Source organism: Anomaloglossus baeobatrachus, chromosome 4, assembly GCF_048569485.1.
Source record: "Anomaloglossus baeobatrachus isolate aAnoBae1 chromosome 4, aAnoBae1.hap1, whole genome shotgun sequence".
Taxonomy (NCBI): domain Eukaryota; kingdom Metazoa; phylum Chordata; class Amphibia; order Anura; family Aromobatidae; genus Anomaloglossus; species Anomaloglossus baeobatrachus.
Genome location: NC_134356.1, coordinates 631,436,091 through 631,463,777, shown reverse-complemented (window position 1 = coordinate 631,463,777; position 27,687 = coordinate 631,436,091). Strand labels below are relative to the sequence as shown.

Here is a 27,687-nt window from a genome sequence, read left to right as displayed (position 1 = left end):
TTATTACTACGCTTCACACCTACGTTGCCTGGCCTCCTGGACGACCTTACCAGCTTTCAATAAATGGACAGAAATAGAGAAGCTTTGGATGGCTCCTTTTCATCCAAGCTCTCTAATCTGGGGTCGACCTGTCGAAACCCCCTCTAGAGATCTCCTGGGCCCAATGGCATTCACAAGAGACTTATGGCGACAGTGTAGGATGAAGTTCCAGTTGGCATCACAGTCTTCCCTGTTGACCCCCTTCCTGTTCACCCCACATCTAACTTCAGGCATGAACCCAGAAGTGGTCGGGCGGTGGGCAGAAGCAGGTCTCTGTTGCTTTCGGGATATAGTTAATCCAACCACATTAAAACTCAAGCCATTTTTGGACTTGCGACACCAATATAAGCTACCTTTCCATCTATATTTCTCGTATCAACAGATATCACACTTCTATGCGGATGTTATGGGACAGGGGGAGGTAGGCCGCCCCTCGGCATTTGAGACTCTGCTCAGGCCGGTCCTCGACCAGGGGACTAATCTCAGCCATTTATGCAATACTGGTGGCGGGGAATCCCTCGGACACAGTGAAACATACATATATGAGGAGATGGGTGGGGAGACCGCTGTCGGAGGCACTCTGGTCGGTCATTTGGGCGAGGACATTCAGGTCCTCAATTAGTACTCTCTATAAGGAAAACCAAGTTAAAGTCCTTATGACATGGTACCATACCCCGGAGCTATTGCATAAGTTTAACCATGCTTGCCCAGATGTCTGTTGGAGATGTGGGCTCAGCGGGGCATCCTTATATCATATATTTTGGACATGCCCAGCCATAGAAGGTTTCTGGGGGGAGGTGGAAACCCTGATAGACAGATTGGTTGGTAAAAATATAAGCAGGGACCCGGTGGTCTACCTGTTTAATGCCCTCCCATCGTTTCTAAGTAAACCAGAGATAAAATTGCTGCTTCATATCCTCACAGCTGCCAAGTGCTTAGTTTCATTGTTCTGGAAAAGAGTGGCGCCTCCGTCTGTTTCAGATCTGTATACTCGGATAACAGATGTTAGAAATATGGAAAGATTAACGGCCCAGCTTCATAACATAATGGATGGGTTTATAACAACTTGGTCTTTGTGGGACACTTTTGCGGACTCATACCAGATATAGGATAGCGAAGGTCTCTATTGTATTAGATGTTTTTGCGCTATATATTAATGGGATCTGAGAATTTACTAACGAGACCTCCGGGTTGGGCCTGACCTCTATCTTCTCTTACTCTTATATGGGATAACAAACTGTTTACTTTCCATTTTCCTTCTGATATGCCCTTTTTGCATTGTATTTGACTGCATGCCTGAGAATTGTTTCTGATACCTGTGTATTTGTCTTAATTTTTGGTTGTAAAATATGTTGAAAAAATCTTTTCAAAATAAAAAGTTGAAGAAAAAAAAAAAACACAAAAAGAAAATAAGCAGCGAGTGCATGAGATTTCAGAAATTTCATTTATTTTGTGAATACTGTATTTTTTTTACCTTTGAAACCTGGAAGGGCGCTAAAGAATGCTTAAACAGGCCCTGTCACCAGGTCAAAAGTGGTCTGTTTTTGATCTTCTTTTATTCCTGCTGCTCCCCTGAATGTTCAGTTTTTTGATTTTTTAAAATCCACCATACGGTTCTAGAGATATGGGCCTTTTTATTTAGTGATAATTTTTCTGGACTTTACAAGGGGGCGTGTCTCACAAGGTAATTATGCAGAAAAACCTAAACTCACGCCCCCGAGGAACTTTGTGGGGAAAAAACACAAACATTAGCACTAAATAATAAGGCAAATATTTCTGAAATTGTTGACGGATTTTAGAGAAACAAAACAGAATACTCAGGGGAATAGAGAGAATAAAAGAAGAGCCAAAAACTACCCTTGTTTGACTTGGTGACTGGTTCTCCTTCAAGGCTCTTTTTAAAACACAAAAAATGTGTGGCCACTGCTCTATCCAGTCTTTTGCCAATATCTACCTCCTTGCCTTGGAGAAACAGAGGTCAGGGATCCCACATTTTAGATAGTAGGAAGTCCAAAGGAGGGGCCAATACCTCTCCCTTTATAATGCACCCAGACACTACACGGCCATTCTGAGCAAGTGGCAATTAAAGGACTGCTTAAATTATGAGTCACATCTCAAGAAACAGAAGTCACTATGCCGTGCCTAAGGGGTGATTCAGCTGTATTCCTCCTATACTCAGTGGTGATCTGTGCTCAAGGACTTCCTCACTGTGACTTTCGAGAATAGTTTGGAGTTCAGAGATCGAGGCGCTGAGTCAGTTGATAGGAAATGTCGCACAGTTATCTTCCAGGACGCGTAGTCATTCTTCACTGAAGTCCGCTGACTGCTGACCTTTATTATTCCTTTCCCGTATACCAGCTCGGGCTCCGTCTCTGACCACAGGACGGCACACAATGTACCAGGTCGTAAAACTGTCCTCACACTCAGGAAGTACCGAGCAGTGTCAAAAGCACAGATCCGGTCTGCGAGAAAATATACGTCTGGCCACGGGTCACCCCAAAGAGTCCGAGTCCAGCCGCCTCGTCTGGCTCCATGCTACACGACTTGAGTCACGAGATACAAAGTTATGAAAATCCCTTTGGTTGGAGATCACATGAGACTTTTCAAAACCCTTGGTCCAGCAGTACGGTCCTGCTACCCTCCTTCTACCGGCCGGCATCCGCACTATCATGGTGGAGCCATGCACACATGAAGACACACCAAGCTGACTATTCAAAAGCACATCCGGCAAATAGGAGACGGATCACCGGGCTTCCGTCCAGGGAATACTGACCAGAGTCCCGAGAATGGATTCACTCATCTCTATTGTACAGTGTTTGATGGCGTCTCAAACATAAGGGGAATAGTAACAGGAAGTTCTCAACTTATTCAGATATTTCCAGGAGGAGCAGCAGAGGAACAATGCGCTGGACAACAGGCTCCAGCACTTTTGCTTTACGGGCAAACAGAGATGTACAGAAAATAGAGGAGAGCTCACAGGTTTATTAAAGGGATATGACAAAGGACAATGAGCAGTGTGTAGGTCCAACTGAATTCCATGAACCAGCAAAATAAGAGGGGCAAGACCTGAGCCTGAGGACGCAGGGTCATCCCTCAAAGAGCACGGGGTCCTCCCTCAGAGAGCGCAGGCCCAACCATCAGAGGGCGCGAGCCCAACCATCAGAGGGCGCGAGCCGCTCCATCAAAGGGCGCGGGGCCCTCCATCAAAGGGCGCGGGGCCCTCCATCGAAGGGCGCGGGGCCCTCCATCGAAGGGCGCGGGGCCCTCCATCGAAGGGCGCGGGGCCCTCCATCGAAGACCTGTGTAATATCCTGGAAATCCCAATGATGGCATCCTTCTCCTTACCACAGTGATGGACGCTCCGACCTCACACTAAATTTTATATTTGTTTTTAGCCTTATACAATGAGTCTCTATTACTACATACCTGTTCATGGAGCGCGCTCGCCAGTCTAGTCCCATTCTCTGTATAGGTGTACACCGTGAAATCTTTGGTTAATAAATCTCTGCAGAAAAGAAGAAAAATAATTAAATAAAATAAATAATAACCCCTTAAAGGAAGTCAGTCAGCTCATACCGACAGTGCAAACCAAGCACACACCCGTGTAGGGCATGTAGCCCCTATAATAACCACACCTTGGTTACTAATCGCTGCCTCTGTTTAGAATCATATACAAAGCGCTTTGTTATGCCCGGTCACCATTGTGTGGAGGTCCGTTATGGATGATTATGAAGTCTCTGCTCCCCTGGCCATTATTCCCTGAGGATTATACGATTATGAAACGCGTTGGGAGTCTAGGAGCTTTTAAGGTCAGAGTTTTGCCATTAAGGGGTACCGTGAGACTGTAAAATTGCCCCCTCCCCATTATTGGACATCACAGGTTTTTGCATTTAGGTTTATTTGCAACACCAGCGTTAATTAGAGACACACCTGTGGATGTACAGTATTTTAATGCACACCTGAAACACACGGCTTCTTTGTGTAGCATCATGGGAAAGTCAAAAGAAATCATCCACGATCTCAGGAAGAGAATTATGGGCTTGCTCATGTCTGGTTCATCCTTGGGTGCAATGTCCAGATACCTGAAGGTGCTTCATTCATCTGTACAAACAATTATATGCAAGTACAAACAAGATGGGAATGTCCAGTCATCATACCGCTCAGGAAGGAGACGGGTTCTGTGTACCAGAGATGAGCGTGCTTTGATCAGACATGTGCATATCAACCCAAGAACAAAAGCCAAAGACCTTGTGAAGATGCTGGCGGAAGCTGGTAAGATTGTATCATTATACAAAGTGAAGTGAGTACTGTATCAATATGGGCTGAAAGTTCACCCTGCCAGGAAGAAGCCATTACTCCAAAAGGAACATTAAAAACCCAGATTAATGTTTGCAAATGCACAAAGGTACAAAGACCTTAATTTTTGCAGACGTTCTGTGGTCTGTCGAAAATAAAATTAAACTGTTCGGCCATAATGACCAGAACACCATTCCAACTGTGAAACACAGGGGTGGCAGCATCATGTTGTCGGGCTGTTTTGCTGCAGGAGGGATTGGTACACTTCACAAAATAGATGGTATCATGAGGAAAGAAGATTATGTGGCAATACTGAAGCAACATCTCAAGACATCAGCCAGTAACTTAAAGCTTGGGCAGAAATGGGTCTTCCAAATGGACAATAACCCGAAGCTACTGCCAAACTGGTTACAAAGTGGGGCAAAATCACTTTTGGTTTTGCTATATATGATCCTCTATTGATCAGACTTTTCTATGGTTTATATCATTACAAAGTAACTTAAGGATAATAAAGTCAATATTTTGGCGTGGCCATCACAAAACCCTGATCTCAATCCTATTGAAAATTTATGAGCAAAGCTGAAAAGGCCGGTACGAGCAAGGCGACCTACAAACATGGCTCAAATTCCTACTAACTATTGTGAGACGTTTGTGGAAGGAGATCCAAAACGCTTCACCCAAGTCATACAGTGTAAGGGCAATGGTACCAAATAGTAATGAAATGGAGGGAAACTTTTGACTTTGCAGAAAGTAATAAAAATGCCTTAAAACATTCTCTCTCATTATTCTGGCATTTGGCAAACATAAATAATTTTGGCTCCTAATTGACCTAAAACAGGAAATGTTTATTCAGATTTCATGTCATATAGTGAGGAAAAACCTGCAGATGTGTCTTTATAGAGAGTGGAGGGAAAAACCTGCAGATGTGTCTTTATAGAGAGCGGAGTGAAAAACCTGCAGATGTGTCTTTATAGAGAGCGGAGGGAAAAACCTGCAGATGTGTCTCTATTGAGAGCAGAAGGAAAAACCTGCACATGTGTCTCTATTGAGAGCAGAGGGGGAAAACCTGCAGATGTGTCTTTATATAGAGCAGAGTGAAAAACCTGCAGATGTGTCTTTATAGAAGGCGAATGAAAACTTACGGTTTCAACTGTAGTTATGTGTTTGTGTATATGCGTGTGTATGTAGTGTGTAATATATACATACATACACCTACACACCCACATATATACATAGAAATACTGAAGAATTTCTCAATCAGCAGTGGTAGATTTCAGAGTATGTTCACACCTAGTAATTTTTTCTACATGGATTGCCACTTCAAAATCCACATTTTTAAAAAAAAAAAAAACCCTCGGTGTGAATATACCCTTAGGGTATTGCGCACACGACGTCTTTTGACGGGTGGAACATGTCAACATCTTTTGAAAAATCTTTGCTTCTGGCGTTTGTTTTTTTTCTTGTATTGCATAAGCTAGATAGTGGAAGCCGCCTGAAGAAAGGTCGGGTCACTTCTCTTTAACCGCTTTATGTTTTTGGAAACCTGAAGTGTTTAAAATAAGCTCTAAATACAGAACATTATGCACAGCAAGTCAGTTTTATTGAGTCTCTAAGAAAATAGGCTGCAAGTAACACACAGCAGATGGAGAGGAAATAGGTGCAGGAAAGAAGCTGTGCTGATATAAGAAAGCAGGAGAAGACGGCATCTCCATGCATACGCAGATCTCACATCCAGCCTGTATTGCAGGGAGAGGACACTCCCAAAACAAAAAAAAAGTTGTAAAAATTGGATCAGGCTGCAAACTGCAAAACATGGGGTCTGAAAATGAAGAAATGAAGATTGTGGAGTGAAACTTGGAGCAAATAAAAAATCTCAATAAATCAGTGTATAACCCGCAGAAGTCAAAGCTTCAAGTTCTCACCATGATTTGGAGTATATGTGCTACTCGTTAGGCTAGATAAGTAATATGGGGGGGCTGTGAGGTCACATATTTCACCCACTTTGCTGCAGCTATAAAACGCTGTCAAATTTTCCACCCAACAACTGGATGGAAGATCTGCTGCAATTCTCGTACTTGTGGATGTGACGGTAATTAAGGAACCTGCGAGTGCTCGTTAACTTGCTTAATCCTTAATCTCTCCGGTACTTTCTGCCGCTCTTGGACCTTGAGACGCACGTGATGAACAGACACCGGACTATAATTACACAACTACACATATAACAACCAAAACGTTCGTATGAAGGTGGTTAAATATAACATTTTATTAAGTTTTAGATAAAAATTAAAACAAAAAACAACCCCCCACCTAGATAACATACTTAAAAAGGGTTAATAGGAGTCTGTCATCCTCCAATAACCCGTATACAGCTCCTCTGAAAACCTGCGCATGCGCCGATCGTCCCGTTAAAGGTTGCTCTGCGAATGTGTTGAGAATGTGACTATAGGACACACGCGTGAGATTTCAGTGGAGTGGCGCTGCCTTAAAGGGTTTGTTCAGTAAAAACAGGATGGTACTCATCCACCTGTGCAGGTCCCAGTGAACGGGAAACTTTTATCCTAGTTACAACATTGGAGTAGCAGGTTGGAAGTCCATTGCCACTCCATTCATTCTCTATAGGGCTTCCAAAAAGCCAAAAGCAGCACTTGACAGCCAGAAAAGGAATTGCCACAGGGTATGAAATAACAGGACAGTGGTTCCTAAGCTGCCCTCAGACTTGAGACCCCGCACTGTCCCTTCTCTCAGGAAATAGGCTTGATGGTAGCCAGGTCTGAGCCTCCAGCGTGACCCTCACTCATGTCTGAGCCCTGATCTTACTCCCCATCTCCCCCACCCTTGGGGCAGATCGGAAACAAGGCAACAAAACCCCGCAGAAATGACGCGGACAAGAGAGTACGAAAACTTGTACACACTGCACTCAATCACAAAGGAGAGACTATAAGTGTACAGGGGATAAAAAAAAAAAGAGAAGGAAGTAAACACCGGAAAACTTCCACACCACACAAAATCGCAACTACAGATCACCATGGACTGTATCACCACACAGACCGGAATCGCTGGAGCTAAGCTGAAGCTATAATAATAAGGACCAGACTCATATAGGAAGAAGCAGTGATTGGTAATTAGCAACCTGAGCTCCTAGCAGAGTTCCTAGATCAGCAGGAATTAACCCCTGCAGGACTGAAAAACAGAGCACATGAAACAGCTGACACCCGGCTCTGGCTGAACAACTAGAAGATATCAGGTTGTCTGTCAGGCTCTGCAGTGTGAACAAAGCCTGGTGACCCCTAATGAGTCTGGAACCGAACATCGCATGACAGGAATAGCGTGGCAGACAGGGGCGTAACGACCGCGGTCGCAGCGGTCGCCATCGCGACCGGGCCCGGGCAGTTTGGGGCCCGCGGGGACCCGACAGATCAGCAGCCAGCTCCTCTCAGTGAGAGAGAAGCTGCGCTGATCTGTCACAGTGCACGCGCCCACTATATGACCCGCTGCCCGCCCCCGACACCGGGCCCTCCTGCCCGATGTCAGCGGCGGCACCGGGGCCACCCTCCCCCGTCACCGCGCACAGTAATAATGAAGCATAGAGCGGCCAGCGCCGCTCTGCATCATCATACTCCCCCTGTGCCTGCGCGGTGACGTCACTCCTGTGCGACTGCTGTGCCGAGTGCACAGAGCGCAGGGAGGGAGGACGCCGACCGGAGCACCGGGAGAGAGAGGAGGACGAGCAGCAGTGGAAGGAGGAGAGCAGGGAGTACAGCAGCAGTGGAACAAGGAGACGTCAGGACAGAGCAGCAGTGGAAGGAGAAGATCGGTGAGTACTTGTTTTTTTTTTTTTTTATATATATAAAGTGAGTACACGGTGGTCAGAGGCCTGGGGTGGGGAGGCTGCATGATACTGTACATGGAGGCCTGGGGTGGGGAGGCTGCATGATACTGTACATGGAGGCCTGGGGTGGGGAGGCTGTATGATACTGTACATGGAGGCCTGGGGTGGGGAGGCTGCATGATACTGTACATGGAGCCTGGGGTGGGGAGGCTGTATGATACTGTACATGGAGGCCTGGGGTGGGGAGGCTGCATGATACTGTACATGGAGGCCTGGGGTGGGGAGGCTGCATGATACTGTACATGGAGGCCTGGGGTGGGGAGGCTGCATGATACTGTACATGGAGGCCTGGGGTGGGGAGGCTGCATGATACTGTACATGGAGGCTGGGGTGGGGAGGCTGCATGATACTGTACATGGAGGCCTGGGGTGGGGAGGCTGTATGATACTGTACATGGAGGCCTGGGTTGGGGAGGCTGCATGATACTGTACATGGAGGCCTGGGGTGGGGAGGCTGCATGATACTGTACATGGAGGCCTGGGGTGGGGAGGCTGTATGATACTGTACATGGAGGCCTGGGGTGGGGAGGCTGCATGATACTGTACATGGAGGCCTGGGGTGGGGAGGCTGCATGATACTGTACATGGAGGCCTGGGGTGGGGAGGCTGTATGATACTGTACATGGAGGCCTGGGGTGGGGAGGCTGCATGATACTGTACATGGAGGCCTGGGGTGGGGAGGCTGCATGATACTGTACATGGAGGCCTGGGGTGGGGAGGCTGTATGATACTGTACATGGAGGCCTGGGGTGGGGAGGCTGCATGATACTGTACATGGAGGCCTGGGGTGGGGAGGCTGCATGATACTGTACATGGAGGCCTGGGGTGGGAGGCTGTATGATACTGTACATGGAGGCCTGGGGTGGGGAGGCTGCATGATACTGTACATGGAGGCCTGGGGTGGGGAGGCTGCATGATACTGTACATGGAGGCCTGGGGTGGGGAGGCTGTATGATACTGTACATGGAGGCCTGGGGTGGGGAGGCTGCATGATACTGTACATGGAGGCCTGGGGTGGGGAGGCTGCATGATACTGTACATGGAGGCCTGGGGTGGGGAGGCTGTATGATACTGTACATGGAGGCCTGGGTTGGGGAGGCTGCATGATACTGTACATGGAGGCCTGGGGTGGGGAGGCTGTATGATACTGTACATGGAGGCCTGGGGTGGGGAGGCTGCATGATACTGTACATGGAGGCCTGGGGTGGGGAGGCTGCATGATACTGTACATGGAGGCCTGGGGTGGGGAGGCTGTATGATACTGTACATGGAGGCCTGGGGTGGGAGGGCTGCATGATACTGTACATGGAGGCCTGGGGTGGGGAGGCTGCATGATACTGTACATGGAGGCCTGGGGTGGGGAGGCTGTATGATACTGTACATGGAGGCCTGGGGTGGGGAGGCTGCATGATACTGTACATGGAGGCCTGGGGTGGGGAGGCTGCATGATACTGTACATGGAGGCCTGGGGTGGGGAGGCTGCATGATACTGTACATGGAGCCTGGGGTGGGGAGGCTGCATGATACTGTACATGGAGCCTGGGGAGACTGCATTATACTGTACATGGAGGCCTGGGAGGCTGGCAGCATTATTATAGATGGAGGCCTGGGGAGGCTGGCAGCATTATTATACATGAGCCCTGGGGAGGCTGGCAGCATTATTATACATGAGGCCTGGGGAGGCTGGCTGCATTATTATACATGAGGCCTGGGGAGGCTGGCTGCATTATTATACATGAGGCCTGGGGAGGCTGGCTGCATTATTATACATGAGGCCTGGGGAGGCTGGCTGCATTATTATACATGGAGGCCTGGGGAGGCTGGCTGCATTATTATACATGGAGGCCTGGGGAGGCTGGCTGCATTATTATACATGGAGGCCTGGGGAGGCTGGCTGCATTATTATACATGGAGGCCTGGGGAGGCTGGCTGCATTATTATACATGAGGCCTGGGGAGGCTGGCTGCATTATTATACATGGAGGCCTGGGGAGGCTGGCTGCATTATTATACATGGAGGCCTGGGGAGGCTGGCTGCATTATTATACATGGAGGTCTGGGGAGGCTAGCTGCATTATTATACATGGAGGTCTGGGGAGGCTGGCTGCATTATTATACATGGAGGCCTGGGGAGGCTGGCTGCATTATTATACATGGAGGCCTGGGGAGGCTGGCTGCATTATTATACATGGAGGCCTGGGGAGGCTGCTGCATTATTATACATGGAGGCCTGGGGAGGCTGGCTGCTATATTATACATGGAGGCCTGGGAGGCTGGCTGCTATATTATACATGGAGGCCTGGAGAGGTTGGCTGCATTATTATATATGGAGGCCTGGTGAGGCTGCATAATAAACATGAAGGACACCTTATACATTGAATATAGAGGTGTAATATACATAGAGGTCTATGAGGCTGCATTATACTGGAGGTCTATAGGGCTGCATTAAAATGGAGGTCGGGGGGGGCTGTATAATACAAAATGAAGGGACACCTTATACATGGAATATAGGGGTGCATTATACATGCAGGAGTATGGGGCTGCATAATACCATCTGAAGTTTTATGGGGTTGTGTTATAATACATATAGGACTATGGGGGCTGCATTATAATATATGGAGGACTATGGAGGCTACCTTATACACGGACTATGGAAGTGCATTATAAAACATGGAGGACTATGTGGTGCAGTATAATATATGGAGAACTATGGGGTGAATTTTAATACATGGAGAACTATGGGAAATGCATTATAATTGAAGGGCTACTTTATACATGGAGGATTATGGGGGTGCATTATAATATATAGAGGGCTATGTATCTGCATTCTAATATATGAAGGGTTATGTGAGACCCTTTATACAATTATTTGGAAGGCTATGTGGGGGCTGTTATAGTATTTTGAGAACTTTATACAGGGGGGACAAAGATACAAGTATGGGATGGAAATGTTTTGTGCTGAGGGAAAAAGGCTCTTTCCCTCAGCAGCCAACTTTCCCATGCTCTGCTATACATCTCTCAGCACCCAGCTTTCCCATGTTCTGATATACATCTCTCAGCACCCAGCTTTCCCATGTTCTGATATACATCTCTCAGCACCCAGCTTTCTCATGCTCTGATATACATCTCTCAGCACCCAGCTTTCCCATGTTCTGATATACATCTCTCAGCACCCAGCTTTCCCATGTTCTGATATACATCTCTCAGCACCCAGCTTTCTCATGCTCTGATATGGGAAAGCTGGGTGCTGAGGACAAGATAAATATCAGAACATAGGAAAGCTGGGTGCTGATAGAGGGATTTCAGGGTGCTGTGGGTGAGAGCCAAGTGTCAGCGTCATTATCCTGTACCCCGAGTGTCAGTGTCATTATCCCTTACCCCATACCTCCCAACCGTCCCGGATACAGCGGGACTTTCACGCTTTACGTTGTTTGTCCCGTTGCCACGATCGGGACGGCCGGCTCCCGGGCTCCGCCCACCCACTCTCTCTCCGCCTCCCTGCTTTTCCCTCCTACCATCCCAGTAGACGTGGCATAACAGAGAGGAGCGCTGCCTGTGCTGCTGCAGGTACAGTAAAATCTCCCCAGCGCTGATTTCCCTCCCTCCCCCCCCCTCACCCCCGGCCGGAGCCTCTCTGTGCGGTCGGCCGGCCGCCTGTCTGTGCGGTCGGCCGGCCGCCTGTCTGTGCGGTCGGCCGGCCGCCTGTCTGTGCGGGCGCCCCCCGGCCGCCTGTCTGTGCGGGCGCCCCCCGGCCGCCTGTCTGTGCGGGCGCCCCCCGGCCGCCTGTCTGTGCGGGCGCCCCCCGGCCGCCTGTCTGTGCGGGCGCCCCCCGGCCGCCTGTCTGTGCGGGCGCCCCCCGGCCGCCTGTCTGTGCGGGCGCCCCCCCTGCCGCCTGTCTGTGCGGGCGCCCCCCTGCCGCCTGTCTGTGCGGGCGCCCCCCTGCCGCCTGTCTGTGCGGGCGCCCCCCTGCCGCCTGTCTGTGCGGGCGACCGGCCACCTCACTGTGCGGGCGACCGGCCGCCTCACTGTGGCTCCCTGCGTTTCCATGCTGGAGGCCCGCCGGCTGCCTGCGTGTCCGTGCTGGAGGCCCGCCGGCTGCCTGCGTGTCCGTGCTGGAGGCCCGCCGGCTGCCTGCGTGTCCGTGCTGGAGGCCCGCCGGCTGCCTGCGTGTCCGTGCTGGAGGCCCGCCGGCTGCCTGCGTGTCCGTGCTGGAGGCCCGCCGGCTGCCTGCGTGTCCGTGCTGGAGGCCCGCCGGCTGCCTGCGTGTCCGTGCTGGAGGCCCGCCGGCTGCCTGCGTGTCCGTGCTGGAGGCCCGCCGGCTGCCTGCGTGTCCGTGCTGGAGGCCCGCCGGCTGCCTGCGTGTCCGTGCTGGAGGCCCGCCGGCTGCCTGCGTGTCCGTGCTGGAGGCCCGCCGGCTGCCTGCGTGTCCGTGCTGGAGGCCCGCCGGCTGCCTGCGTGTCCGTGCTGGAGGCCCGCCGGCTGCCTGCGTGTCCGTGCTGGAGGCCCGCCGGCTGCCTGCGTGTCCGTGCTGGAGGCCCGCCGGCTGCCTGCGTGTCCGTGCTGGAGGCCCGCCGGCTGCCTGCGTGTCCGTGCTGGAGGCCCGCCGGCTGCCTGCGTGTCCGTGCTGGAGGCCCGCCGGCTGCCTGCGTGTCCGTGCTGGAGGCCCGCCGGCTGCCTGCGTGTCCGTGCTGGAGGCCCGCCGGCTGCCTGCGTGTCCGTGCTGGAGGCCCGCCGGCTGCCTGCGTGTCCGTGCTGGAGGCCCGCCGGCTGCCTGCGTGTCCGTGCTGGAGGCCCGCCGGCTGCCTGCGTGTCCGTGCTGGAGGCCCGCCGGCTGCCTGCGTGTCCGTGCTGGAGGCCCGCCGGCTGCCTGCGTGTCCGTGCTGGAGGCCCGCCGGCTGCCTGCGTGTCCGTGCTGGAGGCCCGCCGGCTGCCTGCGTGTCCGTGCTGGAGGCCCGCCGGCTGCCTGCGTGTCCGTGCTGGAGGCCCGCCGGCTGCCTGCGTGTCCGTGCTGGAGGCCCGCCGGCTGCCTGCGTGTCCGTGCTGGAGGCCCGCCGGCTGCCTGCGTGTCCGTGCTGGAGGCCCGCCGGCTGCCTGCGTGTCCGTGCTGGAGGCCCGCCGGCTGCCTGCGTGTCCGTGCTGGAGGCCCGCCGGCTGCCTGCGTGTCCGTGCTGGAGGCCCGCCGGCTGCCTGCGTGTCCGTGCTGGAGGCCCGCCGGCTGCCTGCGTGTCCGTGCTGGAGGCCCGCCGGCTGCCTGCGTGTCCGTGCTGGAGGCCCGCCGGCTGCCTGCGTGTCCGTGCTGGAGGCCCGCCGGCTGCCTGCGTGTCCGTGCTGGAGGCCCGCCGGCTGCCTGCGTGTCCGTGCTGGAGGCCCGCCGGCTGCCTGCGTGTCCGTGCTGGAGGCCCGCCGGCTGCCTGCGTGTCCGTGCTGGAGGCCCGCCGGCTGGCCTGCGTGTCCGTGCTGGAGGCCCGCCGGCTGCCTGCGTGTCCGTGCTGGAGGCCCGCCGGCTGCCTGCGTGTCCGTGCTGGAGGCCCGCCGGCTGCCTGCGTGTCCGTGCTGGAGGCCCGCCGGCTGCCTGCGTGTCCGTGCTGGAGGCCCGCCGGCTGCCTGCGTGTCCGTGCTGGAGGCCCGCCGGCTGCCTGCGTGTCCGTGCTGGAGGCCCGCCGGCTGCCTGCGTGTCCGTGCTGGAGGCCCGCCGGCTGCCTGCGTGTCCGTGCTGGAGGCCCGCCGGCTGCCTGCGTGTCCGTGCTGGAGGCCCGCCGGCTGCCTGCGTGTCCGTGCTGGAGGCCCGCCGGCTGCCTGCGTGTCCGTGCTGGAGGCCCGCCGGCTGCCTGCGTGTCCGTGCTGGAGGCCCGCCGGCTGCCTGCGTGTCCGTGCTGGAGGCCCGCCGGCTGGCCTGCGTGTCCGTGCTGGAGGCCCGCCGGCTGCCTGCGTGTCCGTGCTGGAGGCCCGCCGGCTGCCTGCGTGTCCGTGCTGGAGGCCCGCCGGCTGCCTGCGTGTCCGTGCTGGAGGCCCGCCGGCTGCCTGCGTGTCCGTGCTGGAGGCCCGCCGGCTGCCTGCGTGTCCGTGCTGGAGGCCCGCCGGCTGCCTGCGTGTCCGTGCTGGAGGCCCGCCGGCTGCCTGCGTGTCCGTGCTGGAGGCCCGCCGGCTGCCTGCGTGTCCGTGCTGGAGGCCCGCCGGCTGCCTGCGTGTCCGTGCTGGAGGCCCGCCGGCTGCCTGCGTGTCCGTGCTGGAGGCCCGCCGGCTGCCTGCGTGTCCGTGCTGGAGGCCCGCCGGCTGCCTGCGTGTCCGTGCTGGAGGCCCGCCGGCTGCCTGCGTGTCCGTGCTGGAGGCCCGCCGGCTGCCTGCGTGTCCGTGCTGGAGGCCCGCCGGCTGCCTGCGTGTCCGTGCTGGAGGCCCGCCGGCTGCCTGCGTGTCCGTGCTGGAGGCCCGCCGGCTGCCTGCGTGTCCGTGCTGGAGGCCCGCCGGCTGCCTGCGTGTCCGTGCTGGAGGCCCGCCGGCTGCCTGCGTGTCCGTGCTGGAGGCCCGCCGGCTGCCTGCGTGTCCGTGCTGGAGGCCCGCCGGCTGCCTGCGTGTCCGTGCTGGAGGCCCGCCGGCTGCCTGCGTGTCCGTGCTGGAGGCCCGCCGGCTGCCTGCGTGTCCGTGCTGGAGGCCCGCCGGCTGCCTGCGTGTCCGTGCTGGAGGCCCGCCGGCTGCCTGCGTGTCCGTGCTGGAGGCCCGCCGGCTGCCTGCGTGTCCGTGCTGGAGGCCCGCCGGCTGCCTGCGTGTCCGTGCTGGAGGCCCGCCGGCTGCCTGCGTGTCCGTGCTGGAGGCCCGCCGGCTGCCTGCGTGTCCGTGCTGGAGGCCCGCCGGCTGCCTGCGTGTCCGTGCTGGAGGCCCGCCGGCTGCCTGCGTGTCCGTGCTGGAGGCCCGCCGGCTGCCTGCGTGTCCGTGCTGGAGGCCCGCCGGCTGCCTGCGTGTCCGTGCTGGAGGCCCGCCGGCTGCCTGCGTGTCCGTGCTGGAGGCCCGCCGGCTGCCTGCGTGTCCGTGCTGGAGGCCCGCCGGCTGCCTGCGTGTCCGTGCTGGAGGCCCGCCGGCTGCCTGCGTGTCCTTGCTGGAGGCCCGCCGGCTGCCTGCGTGTCCATGCTGGAGGCCCGCCGGCTGCCTGCGTGTCCATGCTGGAGGCCCGCCGGCTGCCTGCGTGTCCATGCTGGAGGCCCGCCGGCTGCCTGCGTGTCCATGCTGGAGGCCCGCCGGCTGCCTGCGTGTCCATGCTGGAGGCCCGCCGGCTGCCTGCGTGTCCATGCTGGAGGCCCGCCGGCTGCCTGCGTGTCCATGCTGGAGGCCCGCCGGCTGCCTGCGTGTCCATGCTGGATGCCCGCCGGCTGCCTGCGTGTCCATGCTGGAGGCCCGCCGGCTGCCTGCGTGTCCATGCTGGAGGCCCGCCGGCTGCCTGCGTGTCCATGCTGGAGGCCCGCCGGCTGCCTGCGTGTCCATGCTGGAGGCCCGCCGGCTGCCTGCGTGTCCATGCTGGAGGCCCGCCGGCTGCCTGCGTGTCCATGCTGGAGGCCCGCCGGCTGCCTGCGTGTCCATGCTGGAGGCCCGCCGGCTGCCTGCGTGTCCATGCTGGAGGCCCGCCGGCTGCCTGCGTGTCCATGCTGGAGGCCCGCCGGCTGCCTGCGTGTCCATGCTGGAGGCCCGCCGGCTGCCTGCGTGTCCATGCTGGAGGCCCGCCGGCTGCCTGCGTGTCCATGCTGGAGGCCCGCCGGCTGCCTGCGTGTCCATGCTGGAGGCCCGCCGGCTGCCTGCGTGTCCATGCTGGAGGCCCGCCGGCTGCCTGCGTGTCCATGCTGGAGGCCCGCCGGCTGCCTGCGTGTCCATGCTGGAGGCCCGCCGGCTGCCTGCGTGTCCATGCTGGAGGCCCGCCGGCTGCCTGCGTGTCCATGCTGGAGGCCCGCCGGCTGCCTGCGTGTCCATGCTGGAGGCCCGCCGGCTGCCTGCGTGTCCATGCTGGAGGCCCGCCGGCTGCCTGCGTGTCCATGCTGGAGGCCCGCCGGCTGCCTGCGTGTCCATGCTGGAGGCCCGCCGGCTGCCTGCGTGTCCATGCTGGAGGCCCGCCGGCTGCCTGCGTGTCCATGCTGGAGGCCCGCCGGCTGCCTGCGTGTCCATGCTGGAGGCCCGCCGGCTGCCTGCGTGTCCATGCTGGAGGCCCGCCGGCTGCCTGCGTGTCCATGCTGGAGGCCCGCCGGCTGCCTGCGTGTCCATGCTGGAGGCCCGCCGGCTGCCTGCGTGTCCATGCTGGAGGCCCGCCGGCTGCCTGCGTGTCCATGCTGGAGGCCCGCCGGCTGCCTGCGTGTCCATGCTGGAGGCCCGCCCGGCTGCCTGCGTGTCCATGCTGGAGGCCCGCCGGCTGCCTGCGTGTCCATGCTGGAGGCCCGCCGGCTGCCTGCGTGTCCATGCTGGAGGCCCGCCGGCTGCCTGCGTGTCCATGCTGGAGGCCCGCCGGCTGCCTGCGTGTCCATGCTGGAGGCCCGCCGGCTGCCTGCGTGTCCATGCTGGAGGCCCGCCGGCTGCCTGCGTGTCCATGCTGGAGGCCCGCCGGCTGCCTGCGTGTCCATGCTGGAGGCCCGCCGGCTGCCTGCGTGTCCATGCTGGAGGCCCGCCGGCTGCCTGCGTGTCCATGCTGGAGGCCCGCCGGCTGCCTGCGTGTCCATGCTGGAGGCCCGCCGGCTGCCTGCGTGTCCATGCTGGAGGCCCGCCGGCTGCCTGCGTGTCCATGCTGGAGGCCCGCCGGCTGCCTGCGTGTCCATGCTGGAGGCCCGCCGGCTGCCTGCGTGTCCATGCTGGAGGCCCGCCGGCTGCCTGCGTGTCCATGCTGGAGGCCCGCCGGCTGCCTGCGTGTCCATGCTGGAGGCCCGCCGGCTGCCTGCGTGTCCATGCTGGAGGCCCGCCGGCTGCCTGCGTGTCCATGCTGGAGGCCCGCCGGCTGCCTGCGTGTCCATGCTGGAGGCCCGCCGGCTGCCTGCGTGTCCATGCTGGAGGCCCGCCGGCTGCCTGCGTGTCCATGCTGGAGGCCCGCCGGCTGCCTGCGTGTCCATGCTGGAGGCCCGCCGGCTGCCTGCGTGTCCATGCTGGAGGCCCGCCGGCTGCCTGCGTGTCCATGCTGGAGGCCCGCCGGCTGCCTGCGTGTCCATGCTGGAGGCCCGCCGGCTGCCTGCGTGTCCATGCTGGAGGCCCGCCGGCTGCCTGCGTGTCCATGCTGGAGGCCCGCCGGCTGCCTGCGTGTCCATGCTGGAGGCCCGCCGGCTGCCTGCGTGTCCATGCTGGAGGCCCGCCGGCTGCCTGCGTGTCCATGCTGGAGGCCCGCCGGCTGCCTGCGTGTCCATGCTGGAGGCCCGCCGGCTGCCTGCGTGTCCATGCTGGAGGCCCGCCGGCTGCCTGCGTGTCCATGCTGGAGGCCCGCCGGCTGCCTGCGTGTCCATGCTGGAGGCCCGCCGGCTGCCTGCGTTTGTCCATGCTGGAGGCCCGCCGGCTGCCTGCGTGTCCATGCTGGAGGCCCGCCGGCTGCCTGCGTGTCCATGCTGGAGGCCCGCCGGCTGCCTGCGTGTCCATGCTGGAGGCCCGCCGGCTGCCTGCGTGTCCATGCTGGAGGCCCGCCGGCTGCCTGCGTGTCCATGCTGGAGGCCCGCCGGCTGCCTGCGTGTCCATGCTGGAGGCCCGCCGGCTGCCTGCGTGTCCATGCTGGAGGCCCGCCGGCTGCCTGCGTGTCCATGCTGGAGGCCCGCCGGCTGCCTGCGTGTCCATGCTGGAGGCCCGCCGGCTGCCTGCGTGTCCATGCTGGAGGCCCGCCGGCTGCCTGCGTGTCCATGCTGGAGGCCCGCCGGCTGCCTGCGTGTCCATGCTGGAGGCCCGCCGGCTGCCTGCGTGTCCATGCTGGAGGCCCGCCGGCTGCCTGCGTGTCCATGCTGGAGGCCCGCCGGCTGCCTGCGTGTCCATGCTGGAGGCCCGCCGGCTGCCTGCGTGTCCATGCTGGAGGCCCGCCGGCTGCCTGCGTGTCCATGCTGGAGGCCCGCCGGCTGCCTGCGTGTCCATGCTGGAGGCCCGCCGGCTGCCTGCGTGTCCATGCTGGAGGCCCGCCGGCTGCCTGCGTGTCCATGCTGGAGGCCCGCCGGCTGCCTGCGTGTCCATGCTGGAGGCCCGCCGGCTGCCTGCGTGTCCATGCTGGAGGCCCGCCGGCTGCCTGCGTGTCCATGGCTGGATGGCCCGCCGGCTGCCTGCGTGTCCATGCTGGAGGCCCGCCGGCTGCCTGCGTGTCCATGCTGGAGGCCCGCCGGCTGCCTGCGTGTCCATGCTGGAGGGCCCGCCGGCTGCCTGCGTGTCCATGCTGGAGGGCCCGCCGGCTGCCTGCGTGTCCATGCTGGAGGCCCGCCGGCTGCCTGCGTGTCCATGCTGGAGGCCCGCCGGCTGCCTGCGTGTCCATGCTGGATGCCCGCCGGCTGCCTGCGTGTCCATGCTGGAGGCCCGCCGGCTGCCTGCGTGTCCATGCTGGAGGCCCGCCGGCTGCCTGCGTGTCCATGCTGGAGGCCCGCCGGCTGCCTGCGTGTCCATGCTGAATGGGTGTGGATGGGGAGTGGATATGGGCGTGACTGTGAAATGGGTGTGGTTAGGGGGCGTGGCCTAAAAATTTGCCGCGGCGCGCTAATGCGCGCCGCAAACTTTGTCCTTCTTTTCCTTCTTTAAAAGTTGGGAGGTATGCCTTACCCCAAGTGTCTGTGTATGTGGAGGGGGGGCCCAGGTCTAAACTTTGCACCGGGGCCCATCCAACTCTAGTTACGCCACTGGTGGCAGATGAGCATGTGCCGTGCCATTTCACACAAATGGGAATATAAATTCCCTGATCTTCTGATCGGTGCCGGTCCCAGTGGTCAGACCCCCAGGATCAATAAAAAGTTCCCTATCCTGTATATGAGCAATATCTTAATTTTACTGGACAACCCCTTTAAACAAAGGAAGGTCTATCAGTCAAAATAATAGGGCAGAAGATTAGGTGAAACTGTGGGAGGAAGGGTGCTCCAGACGGCGCAAACTGTTCACAGAGCTCCAATAGAAATAAATGGAGATAGCTGCGCATGTGCAAACACTTAGGTACCGGAAAGTGCCCATCGGGGCCCTGCTCCTGTTACAAATGCAGGTCGAACATTTTTTTGGGCATATCTTGCTGATGTACAGTAATTGCCCAAGATGTTGCATCTCTTTAAGCAGAGGAGAGACTCCATGGGATTGTCTCCACCTCCCATACGTTCTTTTTGAAGATTAGATAATGTGGTGCTTCCTATACGTACACTCCATATTCTAAGGGTATTGTGGTCGTCACCCTGTGAAGGAATGCCACCATAATTATCTAAGCGCAGCAGCTACAGCTTCCGGCCAGATAGAGAATAGGCATTAGCGTAATTTTAATAGGTTTATCTCCAGGAACATCATCTACACAAGTCATGACACAGATGTGCCGAGAAGGAGGGAAGACGGGCTGGAAACGCCATGGAAATACAGAAAAGGATTGTTCCAAGAATGTCCCAGGGGCGCACACGTCCAAAACATATGTAGAAGATCAGCCGGTGATATCCCACATAAGGGACATCGAGCATCTAAATGGACGCCTGGAGAGGAGACGTGGTCTGCACACCCTGTGTAGAATTGTGGGGGTCTGTGGGCTTCACAGGAAGGGAAAGTACTGAGAATATTGTGACTAGTGGTGAGCGGGCACTGCCATGCTCAGGTGCTCAGTACTCGTAACTAGTGATGAGCGGGCACTATCATGCTCGGGTGCTCTGTACTTGTAACTAGTGATGAGTGGGCACTACCATGCTCGAGTGCTCAGTATTCATAACTAGTGATGAGCGGGCACTATCATGCTCGGGGTGCTCTGTACTTGTAACTAGTGATGAGTGGGCACTACCATGCTCGAGTGCTCAGTATTCGTAACTAGTGATGAGCGGGCACTACCATGCTCGAGTGCTCAGTATTCGTAACTAGTGATGAGCGAGCACTACCATGCTCGGGTGCTCAGTACTCGTAACTAGTGATGAGCGAGCACTACCATGCTCGGGTGCTCAGTACTCGTAACTAGTGATGAGCGAGCACTACCATGCTCGGGTGCTCAGTACTCGTAAGTAGTGATGAGCGGGCACTACCATGCTCAGGTGCTCAGTACTCATAACTAGTGATGAGTGAGCACTACCATGCTTGGGGTGCTCGGTACTCGTAACTAGTGATGAGTGAGCACTACCATGCTCGGGGTGCTCAGTACTGGTAACTAGTAATGAGCAGGCACTACCATGCTTGGGTGCTCAGTACTCGTAAGTAGTGATGAGCGGGCACTACCATGCTCAGGTGCTCAGTACTCATAACTAGTGATGAGTGGGCACTACCATGCTCGAGTGCTCAGTATTCGTAACTAGTGATGAGTGAGCACTACCATGCTCGGGGTGCTCAGTACTGGTAACTAATGATGAGCAGGCACTACCATGCTCGGGGTGCTCAGTACTCGTAACTAGTGATGAGTGGGCACTACCATGCTTGGGTACTCAGTACTCGTAACTAGTGATGAGTGAGCACTACCATGCTCGGGGTGCTCAGTACTGGTAACTAGTGATGAGCAGGCACTACCATGCTCGGGTGCTCAGTACTCGTAACTAGTGATGAGTGAGCACTACCATGCTCGGGGTGCTCGGTACTTGTAACGACCAGTTGGATGCTTGGATGGCTGTGACTCAAGTATAATTGTGGTACTTAAGCATTTTTCAAGAAGATCTTCCATTATACTCAGTATGCGAGTAGAGCCTATCCGAGTGTCTGACTACTTGTTACAAGCACCCGAGCATGGTAGTGCCCGCTCATCACTAGTTACGAGTAATGGAGCACCAGAGCATGGTAGTGCTCACTCATCACTAGTTACGAGTACTGAGCACCCGAGCATGGTAGTGCTCGCTCATCACTAGTTACGAGTAATGAGCACCAGAGCATGGTAGTGCTCACTCATCACTAGTTACGAGTACTGAGCACCCGAGCATGGTAGTGCTCGCTCATCACTAGTTACGAGTAATGAGCACCCGAGCATGGTAGTGCCCGCTCATCACTAGTTACGATTACCGAGCACCCGAGCATGGAAGTGCTCAGTCATCACTAGTTACGAGTACTGAGCACCCGAGCATGGTAGTGCTCGCTCATCACTAGTTACGAGTACAGAGCACCCGAGCATGGAAGTGCTCAGTCATCACTAGTTACGAGTACTGAGCACCCGAGCATGGTAGTGCTCGCTCATCACTAGTTACGAGTACAGAGCACCCGAGCATGGTAGTGCTCGCTCATCACTAGTTACGACTACTGAGCACCCGAGCATGGTAGTGCCCGCTCATCACTAGTTACCAGTACTGAGCACCCGAGCATGGTAGTGCTCGCTCATCACTAGTTACCAGTACAGAGCACCCGAGCATGGTAGTGCTCGCTCATCACTAGTTACGAGTACAGAGCACCCGAGCATGGAAGTGCCCGCTCATCACTAGTTACGAGTACAGAGCACCCGAGCATGGTAGTGCCCGCTCATCACTAGTTACGAGTACAGAGCACCCGAGCATGGAAGTGCTCAGTCATCACTAGTTACCAGTACTGAGCACCCCGAGCATGGTAGTGCCCGCTCATCACTAGTTACGAGTACAGAGCACCCGAGCATGCTAGTGCTCAATCATCACTAATAGGGACACATTTACCATTGCAATCTTAAAGGGGTTACCCAGGATAAGCTATATTGTTAGGATAAAATTGGTAGCGGTCTGACACCTAACATTCTCTCCTCCAATCACACAGTGCATGGAGCTGGTACTTCACAACTCCATACACCACATAGTGGCCATTCTCAGGTACTGTGGCTCAACTAGTATTAAAGTGAACAGGAGGCCGGATTTTCAAATGATATTTTCTCCGAAATGCTGGAGCGTTTCACAGATTGACATACTTGGCTGCAGTCGTGCAGCCGGGCTCCGATTCATGCTGCAGTGGTTTGAACAGCAGGACAGGTTCCCTTCAATTGTTTGTGTACCCAAAAAGAACAATCGGCAATCGATCGGACAGTGACCATATTCTGCCGTGGTTCTCGACAGCGCAGGTTCTGTTTATACCAGATGACGTGCTGCTGAGAACGATGATCTTTTGTGTAAACCAAAGGATCGTCATCCTGTTGATATGCTCAATTCCCCATTTTGTACACAATATTCTTGCATTCTCTTGAATTTTTACATCTACTCTTCATATCACAAAAGCTTATTTGGACTGGAAACCCACTTTAATGTCCAAAATAGTTCTAGCCTACAGACGTTACCTAACGAAAACCCACCTGTGATGTCACAGAACTACAGTCAGAAACCCAAATGTGGCGACACTTACGTTTTGGACACCTAATATTAATGCCCCGGCCCCCTCACCTGACAGAAGCACAGCTCTAATGTTACCACAATTTACCTGCCTGAAAAGCACTGTGATAACACGGCCCCATACTCACAAGATTCAAAATGGCTGATCTTGCCAATATTGGTGGGTTCGGCCGACAGTCTAATGTGTATGTGGGCCCCAAACAAATTACCAATCCGTCAGTCCGAAATGGAGATGAGCTGCCACCAGACACGTCCATTGATGGCTCTCTCACGGTGAACACAGGATTGCTCGGCTGAATGAGCTCCTGTGTGTGAGAGCAGGCGAGATGTTCAGCCGATAGCCATCTGTTGTGTATGGCGGCCTTTATGGTTGGTACACGCAGAGGTTTTCTATGAGGTGTTCTAAATCTACACATTTTCAAATGGAGACCACCCCAAGATTTGCTCCTTCTGAGGCGATGGGAACATGGAGTCTTCTCAGGGTTTTCGGAGCAGAAACTCCAATTTATGAGGAGGACTCAGACAGTTTCTGCTCAGTTTCTGCTCCACAACCACCTAAAAAACCTCTTTGTGTGCACAGGCCCTACTAACAGGCCCTAATAACAGAGGCGCGCTGTGTAAGATCAATGAAGCCCAATAGATACTCTGTCTAGAAATTTCACCACCACCGAACCAATCTAATAATAATTGTAAGACATGAATAGACAGAGTGTAGCAGCTACATGTGATAACACACGGTAAGGACCACCCATTACTCACTATTACTAATCACTATTATTAATTAGCAGGATGTGGCGGCACACGGTGGAGCTATAGTCCTCATACAAACAACTTCCGTCAGCGGATGTCGTGAGGGAAGTCCTAGAACTCAAGAATAATTATTTATGCTCTAAATATTGGATAATATAAAAATGTGAGTAATGGAAGTACTGGAGGGAGTAAAGAATGTGGCCCCGTTGTCTTGGCTACAAGAATTAAACAAGTCTATGACCAAGTCCATTTTCGAAAAGCATTTAAACTTAGTCAGTGGTGCCCATTATGCACTTAGTGCCCCAATAGGTACTGAAATAAAAGATATACCTAATGTGCGGTGATGAAATTCTTATACGACCCCCTCAACTACTCTTATCCATCACATTCAGGGTTATTGTCAGCACTAGGAAAAATGTCAGGATAGAAAGGGCCTCTATAAGTGGAGAAGCCAGCGTCAGACACCTCCGTGGTGGCTTATCTACCACGGGAACGAAAAGATGAGGCATCAAAATTCAACATGTCCGATCCTTGTTTCCTCTGACATCATCTGTTACATGGAACCGGTCAGGATCCCTATGCCCTCCAACCCAGCACCATTGATAGCTATATGCCATAATTCCCTCCCTAACTAGCCCTGTATAACGCTATTCACTAATATCAATGTTTAAAAACAAATTACTTCTAAATCTTGTTGTTCCAATGCTAATTAGGCCTTTGACTAGTCGAAGGAGTATTGTTTCCAGAGACTAGTCAGCCCTCTTTCCATGTTATCACGCCCCTGTGAGCGTGATACCATGATTTCCATGAGCCGGCATCACCACTAGCTCCTTGAAATCTTGCACATGTGCACGGTTCATTCAAACTCGTTCCAGCTTCATTTAGGAGCACTGCACATGATCGGAAGAACAGCTTCTGCACTTCCGATCATGCTTAGGGTGCCTCTCTGATGCCGGTTTCTGAGGCACACTGACGCTGCTGGACTGAGCCGCGCGCATGCCGCAAGATTTCCAGGAGCTGTCTGTGACGCTGGCTTGTGGAAATCATGGTATCACGCCCACAGGGGCGTGATAGCACGGAAAGTGGGCCAACTAGTCTGGGGAAACAACGCCGCATCGACAAGTCAAGGCCTTCATTAGCATAGGAAAAGCATTTTATAAGTCGTTTTTTAAAATATTAGTGAATAACGTTATACAGGGCTGGTTAGGGAGGGAATTTGAGCATACAGGTATCAATGCTGCTGGATTAGAGGCCATAGAAGGCCTGGGAGGTTCCCTTTAGGAAGAGTCAAGAGGATTCCATACACATAAGATAATCAGCTGGTAACTAGAGTTGAGCGGATTGTCAATAATCCGGGTCCGGTGGATCATCCGCGGGTTGGCAAAGAAGTCCGTATCCGATCCGGAGTTCGGACCTATATAAGTCAATGGGGGAGCGTATCCGGGGATGAGAGAGGAGAAGAGAGAGAGAGGAGAAGAGAGAGAGAGGAGAAGAGAGGGAGAGGAGAAGAGAGAGAGAGAGGAGAAGAGAGAGAGGAGAAGAGAGAGAGAGGAGAAGAGAGAGAGAGGAGAAGAGAGAGGAGAGAGGGGAGGGGAGAGAGAGGAGAAGAGAGAGGAGAGAGGGAGGGGAGAGAGAGGGAGGGGGAGAAGGAGGGAGAGGGAGGGCGAGAGGGAGGGGGAGAGGGAGGGAGGGGGAGAGGGAGGGAGAGAGGGAGGGCGAGAGGGGAGGGAGAGGGAGAGGGGAGAGGGAGAGGGAGAGAGAGGGAGAGGGAGAGAGAGGGAGGAGTGAAAGAGAGAGGGAGGGAAGAGAGAGGGAGGGAAAGAGAGAGGGAGGGAAAGAGAGAGGGAGGGAGGGAGAGAGAGAGGGAGGGAGAGAGAGAGGGAGGGAGAGAGAGAGGGAGGGAGAGAGAGAGGGAGGGAGAGAGAGGGAGGGAGAGGGAGGGAGAGGGAGGGAGAGGGAGGGAGAGGGAGGAGAGAGGGAGGAGGGAGGGAGAGGGAGGGAGAGGGAGGGAGAGGGAGGGAGGGAGAGGGAGGGAGGGAGAGAGAGAGGGAGGGAGAGAGAGAGGGAGGGAGGGAGAGAGAGAGGGAGGGAGGGAGAGAGAGAGGGAGGGAGAGAGAGAGGGAGGGAGAGAGAGAGGGAGGGAGAGAGAGAGGGAGGGAGAGGGAGGGAGAGAGAGAGGGGAGGGAGAGAGAGAGGGAGGGAGAGGGAGGGGAGAGGGGAGGGAGAGGGAGGGAGAGGGAGGGAGAGGGAGGGAGAGGGAGGGAGAGGGAGGGAGGGAAGAGAGGGAGGGAGAGGGAGGGAGAGGGAGGGAGAGGAGAGGGAGGGAGAGGGAGGGGAGGGAGAGGGAGGGAGAGGGAGGGAGAGGGAGGGAGAGGAGGGAGGGAGAGGGAGGGAGAGGGAGGGAGAGGGAGGGAGAGGGAGGGAGAGGGAGGGAGAGGGAGGGAGAGGGAGGGAGAGGGAGGAGAGGGAGGGAGAGGGAGGGAGAGGGGGGAGAGGGAGGGAGAGGGAGGGAGAGGGAGGAGAGAGAGGGAGAGAGAGGGAGAGAGAGGGAGAGAGAGGGAGAGAGAGGGAGAGAGAGGGAGAGAGAGGGAGAGAGAGGGAGAGAGAGGGAGAGAGAGGGAGAGAGAGGGGAGAGAGAGGGAGGGGAGGGAGGGAGAGGGAGGGAGAGGGGAGGGGAGGGAGGGAGGGAGAGGGAGGGAGGGAGGGAGAGAGGGAGAGGGAGGGAGAGGGAGGGAGAGGGGAGGGAGAGGGAGGGAGGGAGGAGGGGAGGGAGGGAGAGGGAGGGAGGGAGAGGGAGGGAGGGAGAAGAGAGAGGGAGGGAGAGAGGAGAGAGGAGGAGGTGAGAGGGAGGGAGAGAGAGAGGGAGGGAGAGAGAGGGAGGGAGGGGAGAGAGAGAGGGAGGGAGAGAGAGAGGGATGGGAGAGGGAGGGAGGGAGAGGAGGGAGGGAGAGAGAGGGGAGGGGGAGGGAGAGGGAGGGAGAGGGAGGGAGAGGGAGGGAGGGAGAGAGGGTGGGAGAGGGAGGGAGAGGGAGGGAGAGGGAGGGAGAGGGGAGGGGAGAGGAGGGAGAGGGAGGGAGAGGGAGGGAGAGGGAGGGAGAGGGAGGGAGAGGGAGGAGAGGAGGGAGTGGAGGGAGGGAGGGGGAGAGGGAGGGTGAGGGTTGGGAGGAGGGAGGGGGAGAGGGAGGAGAGGGAGGGAGAGGGAGAGGGTGAGGGAGGGGAGAGGGAGGGAGAGGGAGTGGAGAGGGAGGAGAGAGGGAGAGAGAGGAGAGAGAGGGAGAGAGAGGGAGAGAGAGGGAGAGAGAGGGAGAGGAGGGAGAGAGAGGAGGGAGGAGAGGGAGGGAGAGGAGGAGAGGGAGGGAGAGAGGGAGGGAGGGAGGGGAGGGAGGGAGAGGGTGGGAGGGAGGAGGGAGTGGGAGGGGAGAGGGAGGGAGTGGGGAGGGAGTGGGAGGAGAGAGGAGGGGGAGGGAGGGAGAGGGAGGGAGGGGAGAGAGAGAGGGAGGGGGGAGGAGGGAGGGAGAGAGTGGGTGGGGGAGGAGGGAGGGAGGGGTGGGAGGGGGAGGGTGGGAGAGGGAGGGAGGGAGAGAGAGAGGGAGGGAGAGGGAGGGAGGGGGGAGAGAGAGGGGAGGGAGAGGGAGGGAGAGGGAGGGAGGAGGGAGGGAGAGGGAGGGAGAGGGAGGGAGAGGGCGGGAGAGGGAGGGAGAGGGAGGGAAGAGGGAGGGAGAGGGGAGGGAGAGGGAGGGAGGGAGAGGGAGGGAGAGGGAGGGAGGAGAGGAGGGAGAGGGAGGGAGGGAGAGGAGGGAGAGAGAGGGAGAGGGAGGGAGAGGGAGGGAGAGGAGAGGGAGAGGGAGGGAGAGAGGAGGGGAGAGGAGGGAGGAGAGAGAGGGAGGTGAGAGGGAGAGAGAGGGAGAGAGAGGGAGAGTGAGGGAGAGGAGGGAGAGAGAGGGAGAGAGAGGGAGAGAGAGGGAGAGAGAGGGAGGAGAGGGGAGAGAGAGGGAGAGAGAGGAGAGAGAGGGAGAGAGAGGGAGGGAGAGGGAGAGGAGAGGGAGAGAGAGGGAGGAGAGAGGGAGGAGAGAGAGAGAGGAGAGAGAGAGGGAGGGGAGAGAGAGGGAGGGAGAGAGAGGAGAGGAGAGAGAGTGGGGAGAGAGAGGGGGGGAGGGAGGGGGAGAGGGAGAGGGGGAGAGAGAGAAGAGAGGGAGGGAGAGGAGAGGAGAGAGAGAGAGGAGAAGAGAGAGAGAAGAGAGAGAGGAGAAGAGAGAGAGAGGAGAAGAGAGAGAGAGGAGAAGAGAGAGAGGAGAGGAGGGAGAGAGAGA

At 56.9% G+C, this 27,687-nt stretch overlaps 1 protein-coding gene across 1 annotated transcript in view; it reads right to left on the bottom strand.

Moving 5' to 3' along the window:
- ADAM9 (ADAM metallopeptidase domain 9) overlaps positions 1-27,687 on the bottom strand; it is a 162,642-nt gene that overhangs the window by 86,523 nt on the left and 48,432 nt on the right. Inside the window, exon 4 of the mRNA XM_075346380.1 lies at positions 3,466-3,544. Coding sequence (XP_075202495.1) covers positions 3,466-3,544 — 79 coding nt within the window. The remainder of the gene's footprint in view (positions 1-3,465; positions 3,545-27,687) is intronic.